We start from the raw sequence: 16,845 nt of genomic DNA on the forward strand, positions 1-16,845 counted from the left end.
GAACAAGAAGTGTGCTCCGAGACTCCTTCCCACACTGCTGAGACCTGGAGACACCTCAGAATCCAAGGTCAGGGCAGGACATGCCACGGGCTCATGCTCCCAGCCCCAAGGACAGGAGCCGCTGGTGACCAGAGAGGTGACCAACCCTCTTCTCCAACTCCACCCGTCCCTTCCTCACCGGCAGCAGGGGGAGCGCTCTTGCTCCTTCCCATCCCTCAGCCCCCGGGCCCCTGAGACTTCTGTGGAGCAGGGGACCCTGCTACCCACCAGCCGGAGCATCCCCAGACCTCTCGCCTTGCAGCTCAGAGGTCAGTCCTCCCTCAAGCCACGGAAAAGGCCCCTTCCTTCCCTGACGGGCAGCCGCCGGCCACGCTGTTCCAGCTCCCCCGGGGAAAAGAGCACTCGTTTAGGCTCATTGATTGCCTGGCGTGCATAGGAGAGCCACTCGAGTGGACAGGCAATCATTTGCAGTGGAAACTCTCACGTACATGCTGGCCGCGATCGATGCTAAGCCTGCTCCAGGAGGCCTTAAACCAAACCAGACTGTCTTGGGACTGGAATAAGTTAAGACAGCCCAGGCACCTGTTGTTTGATTTTCTTGGAAGGCACACAAGACCATTTGAGGATCTTGGAGTTTGCCAAGCAACATGCCAATTACCAGGCGGTGAGCAAAACGCCACTCCCTGCCGCTCACTTTCCTTTGCCAGCTGTTTCACTAGTATCGCTACTGCTGCAAATAACAGCGGCTAACATTCACTGAATACTTACTGAGATCCTGAACCCGTGCTGAGGAACTTCGTACTCCTCATCTCATCTCATTTTTACAGCAATGCTAAAAGGAAGGTGTCGTTGAAAGGCCTGCCTTACAGATGGGGAAACTGAGGCACTGAAAGGGTGAGCAGCTTGGCCACTGTCACTCAGCATGTAAGGGACCGAACACTGGCGCCCAGGCAGTCTGACTCTGGAGTCCATGCCAGGGGCTTCTGCTTCAGACCCAGTCACGGGCAGACCTGCAGCACGACCTTTGTGATACACAACGACCCGAGCCACCCGCTCGTGTCGCGCCCCGGTGTCCATGGCCTTCCCTGGGCTCGCTGCCGTCACCCAACCGATGCTTTGCCCTGGGCCCTGAGAGATGATGATCCAAAGAGCCGCAGGTTTCTCAAACCGGAGAGAAGATGAGAGCTCTCCCCAGCGGTGGACGCAGGCTGACGTTCTGATTCGTTCTCGAGGGCGGCGTCCGCCCCTCCTTCGTGCACCTGGCGCTTCCTAAGGAAGGCCTGTGGCGAGACTTACGTTCTGGAATCCCTCCACTCTGGCTCATCGAGTGAGTGGATGACTCCTCTTGAAGGACTTATTAGTGCCCGAGTGGCAGACAGGCAGGTGACCATCCTACTTGCTGTGAGGGGACAGAGGGGGCAAGCCCGTCCCATTCACTGAGTCCACTCGCTCTCCCGAGAGCAGGAGAGGGCTCTCCCTGCCTGGCTCTCAGGATCTCAGCTTCCCTCTCGCCGCCTTGGGGAAAGCCCAGTTGCTTGCCCTCTGCTCTGGGGCTTCACTGTGTCTGTGGAGTGGCACAAAGCCCTGTTTTTCAGACCGGCCACCCAATGACATGGCTGCGTTTTCAGTTTCCCTTGCATCAGGCATCACCATGACAACCCACAACCCGTGACCAGCGCTGCAGTCATTATCAGAGATGTGAGCAGTGACCTTGCCCCTCGGTGGGACTGGAGGGTTCCTCCTGTGTCCCCTAGGGAGTGGTTAGCATGACGTGGCCCAGAAGACCCATTCACAGGTGCAGGGAAGGTGCTGGGCAGGTCAGAGGTCCTTGTCTCAAGGCAGCAGGTAACCCCAGGGTCCTCCACAGGTCCGGCCTCCGTAAGCTGCTGAAGGTCAAAATACACCCCCATATTTTGTAAGGGAAGGATGAGAGCCTGTTTGTCCAAAGGCAAGAGAGTGGCTCTTATTACAATTAGTGGATAAAGAAGTCCAGGATGACAGAGGGCTAGTTCTAGAGAAAAAAAAAATTTTAAAGAGGAAGACACATTAATGAGGGAGGTTGGACTCTATATCCTGCAGCTTAATCAGGGGTCCAGAGTAGCTCCCCTAATTAGCATCCTTTTTAATAGTTTATGCCAATGCCTAATGGTGCTAAATACTGCCAGGGATACACAGAGAACTTTTTTTAAATAACAAAGAGTCTTTATGACCTGCTTTAAAAAATTGTCCTCCTACGGAAAGAGCCAGACAAAGGGATATGCCCCGCAGCTGTGGATGCCTCCTTCCCTCCTGTGTACCTGCTGCTTAGGAGACAGAGAGGGGCTCCCCAGCCTTGTGTTTGGAACAGGGGGGTCTATGAGGCTCCCCCTCAGCGGGGACCTGGGCCCACCCTTCCATCCCATGGTCTTTCCTGGAAGGGCTTCACTTATTCCCAGGAAGGGGCTGCTACACTCTTCCTTGGCACCCAATGCCCTGAGAAGACCTCATCCTGCAGAGGCTGGAATACACTTTGGGCATTTCCAGACAAACGCCATGCCAGTCGGAGGAGGAAGACCACTGTCTCCCGCAGCCTCGCCGGCAGGTGTGGGGAATATAAATACCATCCGGAATGATAGCTCTGGGCCACTGAATCAACACGTGAACCGCTGGAGTTGCCAAGGTGACTCGGATGCAATTTATCATTAAACCTGACTCCAGATGTTTGCGTCCTCCAGGCCTTGCAGCCAAGGCGTGTGGGGCCCAGGGGAGTTATTACTGAAAAAGCCTTGGCCGAGGGTAGTCGCTAAAAACAGGGCCTAAGTGGTCTTCTGCCCACTGGCCTTGGCAGGAGGCTGGATGTGGTGTGTGCTCTTCACTGGTCAGGGTGGACCTCACTTCCCTCCTGGGGTCCATCCTCCCTGTTACCCTGGCCCAGAATGAATGAAGCTACAATCCGGACGGGTGACCGGAGCCCCCGGGCCCTTTCCAGCCCAGCCAGCCCCGTCCCCCAGCAGAAGGACTGGAGCCGCGGGAGCCTCCGGAACCCAGGCGCAGGGTGCCTCACCACCCCCGCCCCGAGCTCCCGCTCCGTGAGCCCGGCGGCTCCCGCCTCCTGCCTGGCTCTTCCTGAGGCAGCGGCTTCTGGAGGGGATGATCTCAGCAGCACCCCAGTTGGTTTGTCGATGGGCTGAACACTAATACCTCTTGACACGGAACATATGTGGAAGCCGAAGGTGCTCCGGGAAGGGGGTGCCGCGCAGAGCTCACACTCGGAGGTAGATTTAGAAGGCGCTGTGCCTGCATGCATCCCTAATCTCAGATGCGCTACTCTCTTTAATTGCCTCTGACGGGAGGGCGGCTCTTTTGGTTGTGTTTTATTAGGGAGTCATTACTAAGTTAACGGGAGTGGCTACAGGGTGAGGTGCCACCCCTCCCGCAAGCAACGGGCAACTCCCGTGTCCCCGAGTGAGCATGGGCGGAGCCTCAGGGTGGCGTGATGGGCAGGAGTGGAGGCTTTGGACTAAGGTATCACGGATCCAACTCTCAACCTACCACTTACTAACTGTGTGACTTTGGGCAAAGGGACCTAACGCGTTCTGAGTCCCAGAGGTATCGTCTCTCAGCTGGAGGAAACACTTACTTCATACGGCTGTGGGGAGAATCAGTGAGTTAATATTCATAAGCCTCACATAGAGCTGATTATTACCTGTTAGAAAGGACCTAACATAGAACCTGTTAGGTCACGTGCCCCCAAGCTGGCCACCTGGCCTGCTCATCTCAGCCCCTCCCACCCTTTTGGTTTATATGGCCTCTGAGGTTCCTTTGGGCGGTGGCTCTGAGAGCAAGTGTCCCCAAAACAAGGTTGGACCTGCTTCTGGGGACATATTTATGAACACAATGTGCCCCCAAGCCACTGACTCACTGGATCCAACAGTAAGTAGATCAAGCTGAGATGTCATTGGCATCCAAGTGCTGAGCATACATGCCAGGCAGCCTCTTGAATGAGGCAAGCTAAAGCCTCCCATGTTACAGGAGGGATGCTGTCATCTCTGCGTCATCGCTGTCCCCTAGTCTGCCCAGAGGAGACAGAGGATTCAGGGTGAATGGAGCACAGAGACAAGCGTGTCGTTTCCCAAGTGAGCACTTATTCAGTGACCTGTAAAGGTTGGAACCCTGCTCTGTGCAGGTGCAAGCCACTCAGGGAAGAGCCTGCCACTTTGTGCCAATGGAAGTTTGGTGAGCAGCCCATTAACTTGGTGCCAAGTCCTTCCTAAGAGCCGGCAGGGCTGCTGATGCCTCTGCATAACCAAGAGGCAAGCGGAGTCTTCTAGACCCGGCCCGACCTCGAGCCCCCTGAAGCGCGCCCAGTGCATTCCACAGGCAGCAAAAAGCTGCCATTCCCCGGAGCCCAGAGCACCTTCTGTCAGACAAGGGGAAGAGAATGTGGGTTTTAGGTAGTCTGGATAAGAGATGAGTTTGGAGCCAAGCAGGTCCACGTGCTGCTGGGTGGCCTCTGCCACGTCCATGGCCACGCTGGCCAGGGCTGCACCCAGGCCGTGGGCTGGAGAGAGGACACTGCATTATCATTGTCATTTCCCACCGCTGCCCCTCCAGCGGGGATGAACCAGGGCGGATCAAGAATGAGGGAGAGCCGGTCCCTCCAGGGAAGGCCTGTGTTCTGAGTTTCTTGTGGAACTGCTGCACCCCCTCTCAAATTGTTGTTTGCTCCCTATTTGCTCCACGATTGGGTGTCTTTTCAGTTCCCCTCCACTCGTCCATGTACCAGGTAGCTCCGAGATCCATTCACAGCAGCCAGGCTGAGTGCAGTCGCTGCCAACCTTCCTCCCAAAGGAGAGAGGACAGGAGACAGGCCGTTAGATCTGGCCCGTGTTGGGGATCCGGGAGGCTGTCCTCCGCCCCTCCATATGGATAAGCAGCTTAATGTTACCTCTCCCTGCACTGCCGTGCCTTGTCCTAGGGGGCCAAGCAACCTGGGAGAGCAAAGGGGACCAGAGCCTGCCCTTCATGTTCCCTTGAGCTCCTGCTCCCTGCGGGCTACCCCTCGTGCTGTCTTTGCCAATTTACCTCTGCCAGCCTGGGGGGTTTTGATGCCCTATCAGGGGGATCCAACCACCCAGCATGTCAGTGAATGTGATCCAATACAAAATCATAAATTTACTTAAAACATCATGAGATTTTTTTTTTTTTTTTTTTTTTTTTTGGTGATTACCTATTGCAATGTATTTAATGTGTGGCCCAAGGCAACTCTTCTTCCAGTGCGGTGCAGAGACACCGAAAGGTTGGACACCCTTGCATGGCATCTTTGCAAAGCACCCCGTGCTGAGAGATCTGGAAGCAACAGGGAACAGGAAAGCACGTGGATCAGAGAATGAAGCCTCGGTAGTTGGGAGGGGTGAAGGCGACTGCCAAGGTGGGATGCAGTCTGGACACCGTTTCTAGGCAGGTCAGCGTTGCCACTCCTCTCTCCCTCTGGCCATCCCCCTCGACCAGTGTCCTGCACTCCCCGGAACCAGGCCCTGCGATTGGGCTCAGGAGCCTGCATTAGGGTCTCAAATCTGGAGGCCGGGCAGGCAATAGGCGTAGTGAGGACTGCAGCAAAGAGAGCGCCAGGGTTCCATCTGACGGTGGCAGCCGCTCCAGAGCCGCCTCCCGTGGGCCCCCTGCTTCCAGAGCTTCGGGAACTGTTTTCAAGAGAAAACAGAAATCTGATGTGTGTGTTTGTGAAAGAGAGGGAGAGAGAGTCCCAATTTCCCAATTTCTATTAACTCTGGGAGGGCTGAGTGAACATACTCACATGCGGGATGTTGCAGTGTATTGTGGGGAGGATTCAAGCCTCAGGCCATCAGACGTGACCTGGCCACTTCCCTAAACGGTTTGCTGTTTTGTAGCCTAGACGATGCCCTCAGAAGGCCCTAAATATCGAAGCCAAAAGAGTGTGTGTGTGTGAGTGAAGGGCCCGTTCATTCCTCAGTCTTGGGTGCTTGGCCCTGCTGGGCCCTCTAGCTTTCCTCACTATTCTCTGCTCCAGAGCATCCTCCTTGGAATGCCCAGAGCGCGGTGGCCTGGACTACAGTGTGACCTACAAAGCACAGGAGACTCTCAGGGGAAAAGCCACAAAGGCGAGCGACAGGCATAGGGGTGGGGCAGGTGAGGCATTCCTGCAGAGGACACTGAACACTCTGGAGACCTGGATGATCGTAACTCCGTGCAGCGCGCCCCCGGAAACGCGTGGGACCTCAGACAAACCCGCCCACCTCGCAGCCTCAGTTTCCTTGCCTGCAGCTTGTGAGGCTGGCTCTGCCCAGCCGCCCAGGCGATTGTGAGAGGACAAGGCCGTCGGAGAGGCGCGTTGGGAAACACAAGGAGTGTTCCAGCGCGTGAGCCTTCCTCCGCCGCGAGGCAGGAGGACATCTGTGTGAGCCCTGGGGACCCTGCCCGTTATTAGCCAGATTAAACAGGCAGTTCTTCTTCCACTTGTCACTGCCACAGCTGCCTGCCTGCACACGGCCCGCAGCAAGGACAGGTGCACGCGCGATTCAGCTGCCACGGGCAGCCCCGCCGCTACCCACCGCAGTCCCCCTGGACCCTGGCTTCGAGAGCCCCCGGAGACAAGGCAGTCTGCTATGGCCCTCGGGGTCACTCCCCGTGGGAGAGGCTCTGAGCCAGCCTTGGAAACGGGGATTTTAAAAATTCAACATTTAGCTGGTTAGATTTGTTCCCCCTCCCCCACTTCCACTGAAGAGGGAGTAAAGACTGATTTTAAGCCAGTTTCAAGGGCACTGCTAGTCGGTCTAGGAAAATTTGCTTGACTTTCCAGCTCCATTCTGGAAAGCTCTCCTATAACCCTCACAACGTCATCTGTGCTGGACCAGAGCCTCACCCAAAAGGCTCCCCTCTATGATGACAGAGAGAGAGAGAGGTGAAGAGACGACATATATGCGTGCACGCAAGCCTAGCCTTGGATGCACTCGTTCTGGGAGGATGGCCTGTACCGCTCGCTCATCAGATTTCCAGTGAAATAAGTGATCTAAGAGAACTCTAAGGACTTTTCTGAATCAAAATTATCTTTAGTCAGTCAACTAAAGCTTGAAAACAGTTGTGCCAAATGATTTTGTTTTAATTCCTGGAATCTCTGCGTTCTAAAGCAGAAAGCAAAGCACGTGGGTGCCACTTCCAGCCTTCCTCCAGAGCATGGGGTCGGGGGAAGGCTCCAGGTGATGGCCGTGTGTGGCACCGCGTCCGTGGTGCCAGGCACATTCTAAGTTTCTGTGGCCATAGGATGCCAGTCACCTGCTCTCTCTGCTCCGCGGCAGGGGCCCCAGGCTGTGCGGAGAGCGGGGAACTCTGTGGCCCGTTCCTGCAGGCGCAGCCCCAGGCCGGGGCTGGAAGCCAGGATCAGTGAGTCACCGGCCTCTCTTGTGCTTGCAGCCTCCTCAATGCCAACAAGATCAACTGCCTGCGTGTGAACACGTTCCAGGACCTGCAGAACCTCAACCTGCTCTCCCTCTATGACAACAAGCTGCAGACCATCAGCAAGGGGCTCTTTGCCCCTCTGCAGTCCATCCAGACACTGTGAGTATGCCCAGGCAGCAGGAGCCCCCAAACGCCCGGCCACGGAGAACACCCCAGTGAGGGCACCGTGGGCACGTCCAGGAGGACTTCTGGGCTACAGGGGGAGGGGACAAGAGCACCAGGGCCAGCTCACCTGTACTGAGCGCTTGTACCCTGCTCTGCGCTGCGCCTGGGACTTCCCCAGGACGCAAGCCTCTAGGCCTCCCGACAGCCCTCTGAGGTTGACAGCCCTTTGAGGTAGGTGCTGTTGTGATGCCCCAGTTCTGCCTGGGGGAACCAAGGCACAGGGAGATGCGGCAGCTCACTCAGGTTCGCACAGCCGGTAAGAATCAGGATTCGCACCCGGGCAGAGTTGCTGTGCAGCAGCCCTCTCACTCACTACAGCTGCGCTAAGCAGACTCGTTTCTGCGGATGACCCCACCCCCGCCGCCCCACCCTGCTCCGTGCGCCTGGGAGTATTTTACTCGCTCCCTAGGGAGCAGTGCCTCGTTCCAGAGCACCGTAGGCAGTCACAGATAGCTCCGTTAGGTAGCTAGGTAGCCGACTGAGTGCCAACATCAGGCCGTGTTTCTGGTGGCCTTTGCCCCAGGCTGAGACTCTAACCCCAGCCCATGGCCGGACCGTGAGCCTGGGGGCTCCTGGGGACCCTCTGAGTCACCTGGCACTTCCTGGCCCGGTAGCCAGAGGCAGGGTCCAATAAAGAGTAAGAACAGCTGCTGCTGATTGGCCCCCTACCGTGAGCCAAGCATTGTACGTGGCTTTGCAGTTTCCTTACCGAGCCAAGGAAAGCGAGACCCACAGAGCTGTTCTCATGACGCTGAGGATAATAACAACAGCACTGCTACTATATATGGAACACCCACCATGTGCCCGTCGCCTTGCCAGCTGCTTTATGCGGGCGTGACTGAGCTCAGAGAAATAAAATGCAGCCTTCTCTAAGCACGAGCCCGCGGCCCGCAGCTTGCTCTGCCCATCAGAATTGGAGTGGGCGAGAGCCAAGGGGATCCGCAGTGGATCCTGCCCCAGGCCACGGCCAGCTGCACCTATAACTGTCCTTTGCAGACAGAAGACCTCGGGCCCCTGTCTGGTCCTGAGTGAAAGCAGCCCCCGCCCCCCTGACTCCTCCTGGGCTGATGAGGGAGGGACCCAGGCCCTAGACAGCCAGGGCCCGGCCCCAGATGGGGTGGGGTGGGCCGGCACCATGGGTCCCTGCTGACTACCTCCCCTCCCTCTTGCAGCCACTTAGCCCAAAACCCGTTTGTGTGCGACTGCCACTTGAAGTGGCTGGCCGACTACCTCCAGGACAACCCCATCGAGACCAGCGGGGCCCGCTGCAGCAGCCCGCGCCGGCTGGCCAACAAGCGCATCAGCCAGGTCAAGAGCAAGAAGTTCCGCTGCTCAGGTAATCAGGTTATGGGGCCGGGCCCCACTTTCCGACTCCGAGCACAGCAGCCCCGGAGAGGCCCGTAATCCAATCTGGAGGACAGCGAGCGCTGTAATGGCTCCTGGGGAGCATCTTTGCAAATTAAATTGGGGGAATTCAGTTAGTCCTGCAGAAAACCAATTACCTTATGGATTTAAAATAAAACACACACACACACACACACACACACACACAGAGTAAAATCACGGGGTGGGGGGATGCGTGGTTTCAGGAGAGACAGAACCCAGGCGGCAGCCAATCTGCAGGGCTAGGGAGACGCTAGAGGTTGGGGCAAGCTTTATATGGTTTTTGTGTTTTGGTTTCTTTTTTTTTTTTTAGTTTCTAAACATGCTCCCCAAGTGGTAGATAGACAAACATTCCGCAGGCCAGGCTGCAGGCGATATGTAATCTTGGGGGCCCTCATCCCCTCTAAGACCGCCTGGGTACAGCCCTTCGACCAGAATGTGTTGCAGGCTTCACAGACATTTTCGCCAGCTGTCTCCCCACCCCGGACTGGTACATTCTGATCAATAGAGAGAGCAGCAAAGAGTTGTGCTCGGGAAGACAGCAGAGCCTTGCTCTCCAGTTCCCTGCAAGCTCGCTCCCTGCTGCACCCGGGAAAGACACCGGGGCCAAACAGCAGGGGATTCTCAGCTCTTGTTGGAAACAGGCGTCGCTCTCCTTGACCCAGTAGCTTAGGTGAACAGGCAGTTAAAAATGACTGTCATTTGTGTCATTTGCTCCTGGAAAAAATCACCAAGCTGCATTGTGCTCCCAGTGGTGAGAGATTGATAGCCTGGCGTGCCAAGACAGGCTGCAGCGCCCCCTCACAGCCTGTGTGTCAGCGAGAACCGTTCTCCTCCCCGCCCGAGAGCACCTTGCGGAAGTGCTCGTTTCCGGGACAGTGCCAGGGTGGGCACTGGGCACCGCGACAGGGCCGGCGGGCAGGCGTCCTCTAAGTCAGACCCTGGAGAGGGCTTGGGGGTACCGCAGGGAGTCTGTGGCAGTATGAGACGCTGCCCCTAATTTGGCTTCCCCAGAGAATTGATGGCCGTCTTGAGAGCAGTTTCCCGCCTGTGGTGAGCGCTGTGCTGAGGGCTCCTGCTTCGGTTCGGTTCTTCCCATTGCCCTGTGAGATCTGCAAGACCAGTCCCTGTTCTGCAGCAGAGGGAGCCGAGGGCACAGAGGGGAAGGGGCACCCCAAGGTCACAGCCAGCAATGGTGGAGGTAGGGCCAGGCCCCATGTCTAGCTCTCTCCTCGCAGCATCTAGGAGAGAAGGAATATTTGGGAAGGAGGTCCAGCTGCTTGAATGACTTTCTTTCCCCATCTGTTGGCTCCTCCCTACCCCCCACCCACCCCTGAACTCTTTCCTAAAGTCCCTCTCGCAGCCCCAGAGCTGTCACCTGACTCACACCTCTGTCCCCTCTGTTCCCACTCCCGCCTGGCCACACTGAGTTCATCAGCTCTGACAAGCAGGGATGCCCAAGGAGAGGAGCAGTAAGAGGTGCAGGGGGGCAGGGTGCCATCTGCCACCCCAAACCCGCAGTCTCCCCGGTGTTCAGTTGTGATTTGGGGCTCCAGATTGAGGCCAGGGTGCTGGGGGGCAGTGAAGGGGAGGTGTCAGCCCAGGGTGCGAGGACTGGCATCTCCCAGGGACCCAACCTTGGCAGTGGCCTAGGAATGCCTGTAGCCTGGGATCAGGGTGGGCTGGGGGGCAAGCAGGAGGAAGAGAGGGCAGCAGGCGGACATAGGACAGCAGAGCCTCGTTCTAACTGTAGCTTTGCCCCTGCCCGCCTCCCTCTGCACTGGGGGGTCCAGGCTGCTTTTGATGTGTAGGGTGGGAACGGCTGGAAATACAAAGAAAAACAAACAAGAAGAAAGGGGCAGGGTTCCGGGGCTGACCCTCTCTAAAATCTTGTTTTTTTAAGTCAATACTAAGCAGAAAGATTAGTGCTATAAAGGCAGGGAAAGTTAGAGGTATGCGAGCCTGACACACAGCATTCTACATGCTTTTATTTTCTGTAGCTGCAGAGCAGAGAGGTAGAGAGATCTACTGCCAAACTCCAAAGACCTTGGGCTTTGAGAGAGCCTGGGGCCCAGACTGGCCTTGGCCTTGAGGGAGACAGAGTCCATAGATCTAAAGCCCTATTTCCAGGAAGCTCCAGCAGGAGGGAGGGGCAGGTGACACACAGTGGATTTGACAGATAACTCTATGTTTTACTTTCCCCTAAAAGCATCCCATTGCAAAGGCAGCTGATATAATGAGGAGCCAACCTGAGGGCGGCTCCTGCAACACAGAAAGCCCCTCTGTAGGTGGTGTCTGGTCTTCCAGCCGCCCTGAGTGCGCCTCTGTCAGCGGCACCCACCTCCCTGGGCAACAAGATCAGGTTAGAGGTGAGGGCTGCCGGCTGGGGTGACGGGACCGTCCTATTACGTCCTCCTGGAAAGGCAGCGCCTGGGGCCCGGGGCCCAAGCCCGTCCCCTTGGGCTCATCGGGGGGAAAGATGCCGTCTCCCATCCTACCCCGCACTCTGTGTGTGGAGGGATACCCACTCAGCAGGAAGAAACTCTCATGGTTAAAAGCCAGAGAGGGGACGTAATATGTCCAAACATGGCAGACAGCAGGCCACCTCGCGGCATTAGTCTTAGAGCCCTCGGGGGTGGGTCAGCCAGCCCCCGCCAGAGAGGAGGGTGTGGAGCCCCCACGGGAAAAAGAAGTCGCATATGGTTTTCAGGACAAGAGCTAAAACCAGGACTTCCAATGTACTATGAAGATTCTTGGTGACTTCCTCCCCGACCCCCCGCTTGCATTTGTTGAGGAAACCAAAGAGAAGGAACACCTCGTCTGGTGCCCAGGCTTGGAGGCAGGGGTGGGGAAGGGCTGGGTTTCCCTGCTGCGGTCCCCAGGGCCTGATGGCACGCGAATACGGCATCCCCAAACCAGGGTCTCTACAGAGCCCTGCATGTCTGGGGGTCAAAGTGGAAGAGAGAACAAATGGCAGTGGCCAAGCTCCGGGTGGTCAGAGGGGTGGGGGGTCTCAGAAAGACGAGAGGCCCGGCCACGGCTGTGCGGTGAGCTTGACGAACCGGCCAGCCACTACACTGCGTTCCGTCTGTGTGCCGTCTCAGTGCGGAGAGAGTCTCGTCCCGAAAACCCGCTGTGGAGAGACAGTGGCCCGTGCCCCCTGGCGGGGTGCGGGGGGGGGTCCTGGTCACCTGGCCCTGCATCTGGTCCATTCAGGGTGCACACGTCTCCTCCCAGGGTCTTGGGAGGAAGTCCCCAGCCAGCAGGCACCATGGAAACAGCCTCCAGTCTGTGCAGATAGGGATATAAAGACCGAGCACCCTCATCAGGGCCCTTGGCGTCCGAAACAGTGCGTTGTTGGCTTCCTGCCACCCACTCCGGTGATTCACAGCCATGGAGGACATCAGGAAATGAGGAAGCACCACAGAAACACGTGTTCTCCTCGTTCCTCCCTTCTCTTGGTCTGCAAGAGGCCCCTCACCAAAAGGAGCACCCGTCCCCCCGCTATGAAAACCAGTGTTCCCAGACCACTGTGACTTAGGCCTCCAGGCCCAGATGTGGGTCCCCATCGGCGCCCCCTGCTTTCTCCCTTCCTAGGAATATACCTTTTCTCTCCATTCCACACACCGCCCCGCCATTGTATCTCGAGCGACCTGGCAGGAATGTCTGTCAACCAGAAGCCCTGGGGAGCCTGAGGGACACTAAGGAGACCCCTGGGTTGTGGCACATCTGAGGGCTTTTCCCTGAAGATCATTGCAGTTTTTCTAGACCCCTGGGAACGGCAGCTGGTCCCTCCATTAAGGGTCAGGGCACAGGCTGTTATGGCACCACCTGGCTGCCGAGCGTACAGAAGAGGTTTCTGCTGAATTTGATATCATATCAGGTCAGACGGTGTGATTGTACGGGGTTTCGAGGCTCAGTTTCAGGCTTGTGATATGACCAGACACCTGACTTCTTTAATTCTCTTGGGAAGGAGCCGTTCTGCCCTGATACTCCCGAGAGGGGGTGTCCAGTCGTCTCCCACCCTCTCCTCCCTTCCTCCTGTGTCCCTCCTGGGGCGGGACACGGGGCAGGGGGCTCCTGTCTTCAGAAGTGCTCCCATGGAACCCACCCCTGGTACTAATCACGCTCAGTGGGGGCCCACTCCGGCTTCCACTTCTCCACGCTGCTTCCTCTGAATGCTCCTGTCCTCTCTCTGACGCTGCTTCCTGACCTTGACTCTGACCGGTCACCGTGGGGCTTTCCTTTGTGCTTGATCTAACCATGTGGTGGAACGATGGAAACGGAACATGGTTCTGTCAAGCACCGCGGAAAGCACCGCGCTCTCCTGCAGCATGGCCCGCCGCCGCCGCCGCCACCGCTGGACACCTCTTCTCTGCTCTGGAGCACCGCGGCCCACCGCCTGGCAGACCCCTCCCCGGGCCAGCCTCACAGAGGGCGGGGGTGGGAGTCTCAAGGGTCACTGAGCACCTCCCCTCCAGGGAGCAGAGACAGGGTGGAAAGGCGCGGAGAGGCACGCTGAGGGCGAGCTAAGACACGTAGCTACATTGCCAACGCCACGTGGAGCCGCCAGGCCCCAAATCTAGTCTGGGCCAGCCAGCGGGCAACGTAGACAGGTTCGGGCTCAGAAACCACCGTCGGATCTTCCATTCAAAGGGCACAGGTATACCCAGAGCATCTGCCCCATTGTTTCATGGAAGAAGCCCAAGGTCATTTGCCCAAGGGGGGCTAACCCAAAGGTCATAGTGCTTACGGCCCGCCTCACCCGCCATCATTGCTGGCAGCACTGGAAAGAAGCGCGAGCAGGAGAACGGGCGCGCTGGCCCGGGTCTGAGCCCGCGGATTGCGCCAGTGAGACTCCTCCTGAGCGCCTTGGCCCTGGTCCCGTGCAGACTGAAGTCCAGACTGTTTCCTTGACCTCCCAAGCTCAGCTCACACGGAGGCCAAAGGTTCTTTACATGAGCTAGGTCAGTGCCACGTGGGGGCTGTGCAGACCTGCCGTCTGTGGCAATAAAGAGAGGGATCTTGGCGCCTCCCGCTCCCCTTGTGTCTTGATAGATCTTGGACCCAGTGAAACCAGGAGACTGTGGATGGTCCCTGCCGCCGAGCCTGTGTCCTCGCCTGTGAGAGACAGCCGTGGCGGGCGCCAGACCTGACGTGGGCCCGGGCGGGCTGTGGCCTCCCACAGCATGTGCGGCTCCTCTCTCCCGGTCCCTGCTCAGCCAGGTGCCCGGCGTGGCTGGGTAATGCAGAGCCCTGTTTACCTCTCTGAATTCCTTCACTGTGTACGGAGCGCTTACTATATATAGGCCAGGCACGGAATGGTTTACCTCATTACCTTGTTTAATTTTCACAGCTCTAAGTCCCATTTTACAGATGAGGGTATTAACTAGCTCGCCCAGGGTCATCTGGCTGCCACAGGAGTGTTCTTTATGTCTATAGTACTCGGCCTTCCCAGCTACGGGCTGCCTTGAATTATAAAATCAAAAAGACCTTGACTTGAATTGATAGGGAGCTGACATTTTTTTTTTTAACATTCCCTTTCAAGCTCGCTTCTGTTCGTAGAAAATAGCTTGAGAAAGAGCGAGAAAAAGCAGCACTGTTTCCATGGGTCCCCCTCTCCAGCAGGGCTACACCAAGACCCATTAGGAGCAGAACACACCCTTAGGCCCCGAGAAGTCCCCTTCCCTCTGAACAGCGGGGACGTTCCGAGCTCCTGGGTGCTGCCTCACTGTGCCAGGGGACAGGCCTGCGGGAGTGTGTCCATAACGGTGCCCTTCCCGCGGCGCCCCCTGGTTCCGCAGGAGCCACCTGGGGACCAGGCTGTGCCCAGCCGCGGGCCACGGCCCTCCCCTCTGCATCTGCACGTGGGGCTACATTCATGATAGACTCGGGTTGGGGGAGTTGACTAGGACAGCTGTTTACCCAACTGAACGCCAAACACCATTAAAACAGCTCGTGTCTTCTGGCCACTGGTGTCTGGTCCCCCGGTCTTCGCCCACGACTGAATAACTGTGTGCCTGGCAACATTCTCTTGAGCCCACTCATGACTTACAACTCTTTGCTTGTCCACATAACTCTCTTTTCAAGCTGATGAGCCCCCACGGGCCTCCTGCTCCCCGCAGTTCCTCTTTCTGCTCCTTTCCTTCCTTCTTTCATCCTGCCCTTGTTAGGGATATTGGAGGTAGAAGAAGAGAGCTTTGCACACGTGCATTGACAGGTTCAAGGTCATCCAATAACGGCAAATCTGTGACTTCCATTCAACAAGCTGGTTGCCCGAAGGATGACACGGAGTCCAGACTGCTAATGCCGGCGGGCATCCTGGGCCCGGTACTGGCCTCTGCAGCCAAGTCCGTCCCTAGAAGGGAACTCTGGCTCCCTGCCTGCCCCAAGCCCATGACACCCGCTGTCTACCTGGAAAGTGGCCATAGGGCTGGGGTTCGTAATAAAATCTTGTTGCTGTGGATTTCCAACTCCCCCCACTCCCCACCCCTCAACCAGTCTATTAAAGCTTCTTTAGATCATGTACCAAGTGTCATTGTTCTGAGCTGCCCGGGCAGGAGGAGGTGGCATGCCAGGTGACATCAGCTCTCCCAAGACCCGTCTCAACCAGGCTGCAGTTTTATGGCCCCTCTTCCAATCCTCCGAGATCTCTTCCTGTCTCCACTGGCCCCGAAGAGAAGAAGCGGCCGCCTATTTCAGTTACCCCTCTCCCACTAAGTATCGCTGGCAGTGACAAATACGCGTTGAGATTGAAATTGACTTTTAAAGCTCTGGAAAAGTTAAAAATACTTTTGGGTGGTTATGAGCATTAGGCATAACAAATGGCTCCTAGAAACCCTAGCTGGTGTGGGTAATGAAATTGGTAGCGACGGAGGTGGCATTTCAGGCTGGCTGTGACTGGGGAACGGACTCTAGCGGTTACGTACATACGCCATTATTAACATTTCTAGCTTCCACTCACGTAAAATATTACACTCCAACCCCCTCGTTATTACAAACCAAGGCAATAACAAAAACAGTGGGGGGAAATGCTGGGAAGAACACACTTGTCCATGGAATCTAATTGCAGAATCATTTCATTACAATGGGTCAGGGCCTGCATGGCAGAGGCCCGCCAGTTAGAAGGTAACAATGGGACGGAGAGCGGTTCCTGCCGGCCGCAGCCCCTCTGCCCCCAACGGCAGGAAAGCGCGTGTAACCGGCAGCCGTCCCCGGACACAGCCCAGCGGCGCGCCTCTCGGGCTCCCCGTGTCGAAGAGCAAACTGCGCCCCCTCCTGTCTTTCTGCCTTTGACTAGCACTCAGGGTTCCTCCCTTTTCAGGGATCCCATGTGGACACCTTCCGAAGGGAACACATATGCACACGTACAAAATGTCCCTTTGCACTGTTGCCGCGTGGAACCACTGGCAGGGGACCAGAGAGGGTGCCCATTCAGCACGGTTGGCAAAACGAAATTCACCCAGGACTCGGCATGCTGATGTGTCGGGGGTGGCGGGGGGAATGGCCCCAGGCAGAGTTCCTCAGCGGGCTGGACGCTGCCGAGCCAAGGGCAAGAGATTCGCATGAGGCATCAGACAAGGAAGCCGTCCAACTGTGGGAATCCATGATAGATTTTGCACACACAGCCCGGGGGTGGGGAGGAAGCAGAGAGGGACAGGAGGCAGGTCCAGACCACTGACCCCTTATTCCAGGCAGAAGGTTCACTCCACAGCCAAAGACCCACCAAGTTCATTCACAGTCAGGGATTAGCACAGATTGATAATGGGAAGAGCAAGAGGGTGGAAGGCCCGCAAGAGGAACGTGTCGTTCAGCCCACCTCCA

General features: G+C 56.9%; 1 protein-coding gene across 2 annotated transcripts in view; it reads left to right on the forward strand.

Moving 5' to 3' along the window:
- SLIT3 (slit guidance ligand 3) overlaps window positions 1-16,845 on the forward strand; it is a 520,298-nt gene that overhangs the window by 445,785 nt on the left and 57,668 nt on the right. For both annotated transcript variants that reach the window (XM_054568067.1, XM_054568069.1), the window contains exons 13-14: window positions 7,429-7,572; window positions 8,811-8,974. In XM_054568067.1, the coding sequence (XP_054424042.1) occupies window positions 7,429-7,572; window positions 8,811-8,974 (308 nt within the window). The remainder of the gene's footprint in view (window positions 1-7,428; window positions 7,573-8,810; window positions 8,975-16,845) is intronic.

The sequence above is a fragment of the Pteronotus mesoamericanus genome, unplaced genomic scaffold (genome assembly GCF_021234165.1).
Source record: "Pteronotus mesoamericanus isolate MK-2021 breed Mesoamerican mustached bat unplaced genomic scaffold, CSHL_Meso_final contig_2, whole genome shotgun sequence".
NCBI lineage: Eukaryota > Metazoa > Chordata > Mammalia > Chiroptera > Mormoopidae > Pteronotus > Pteronotus mesoamericanus.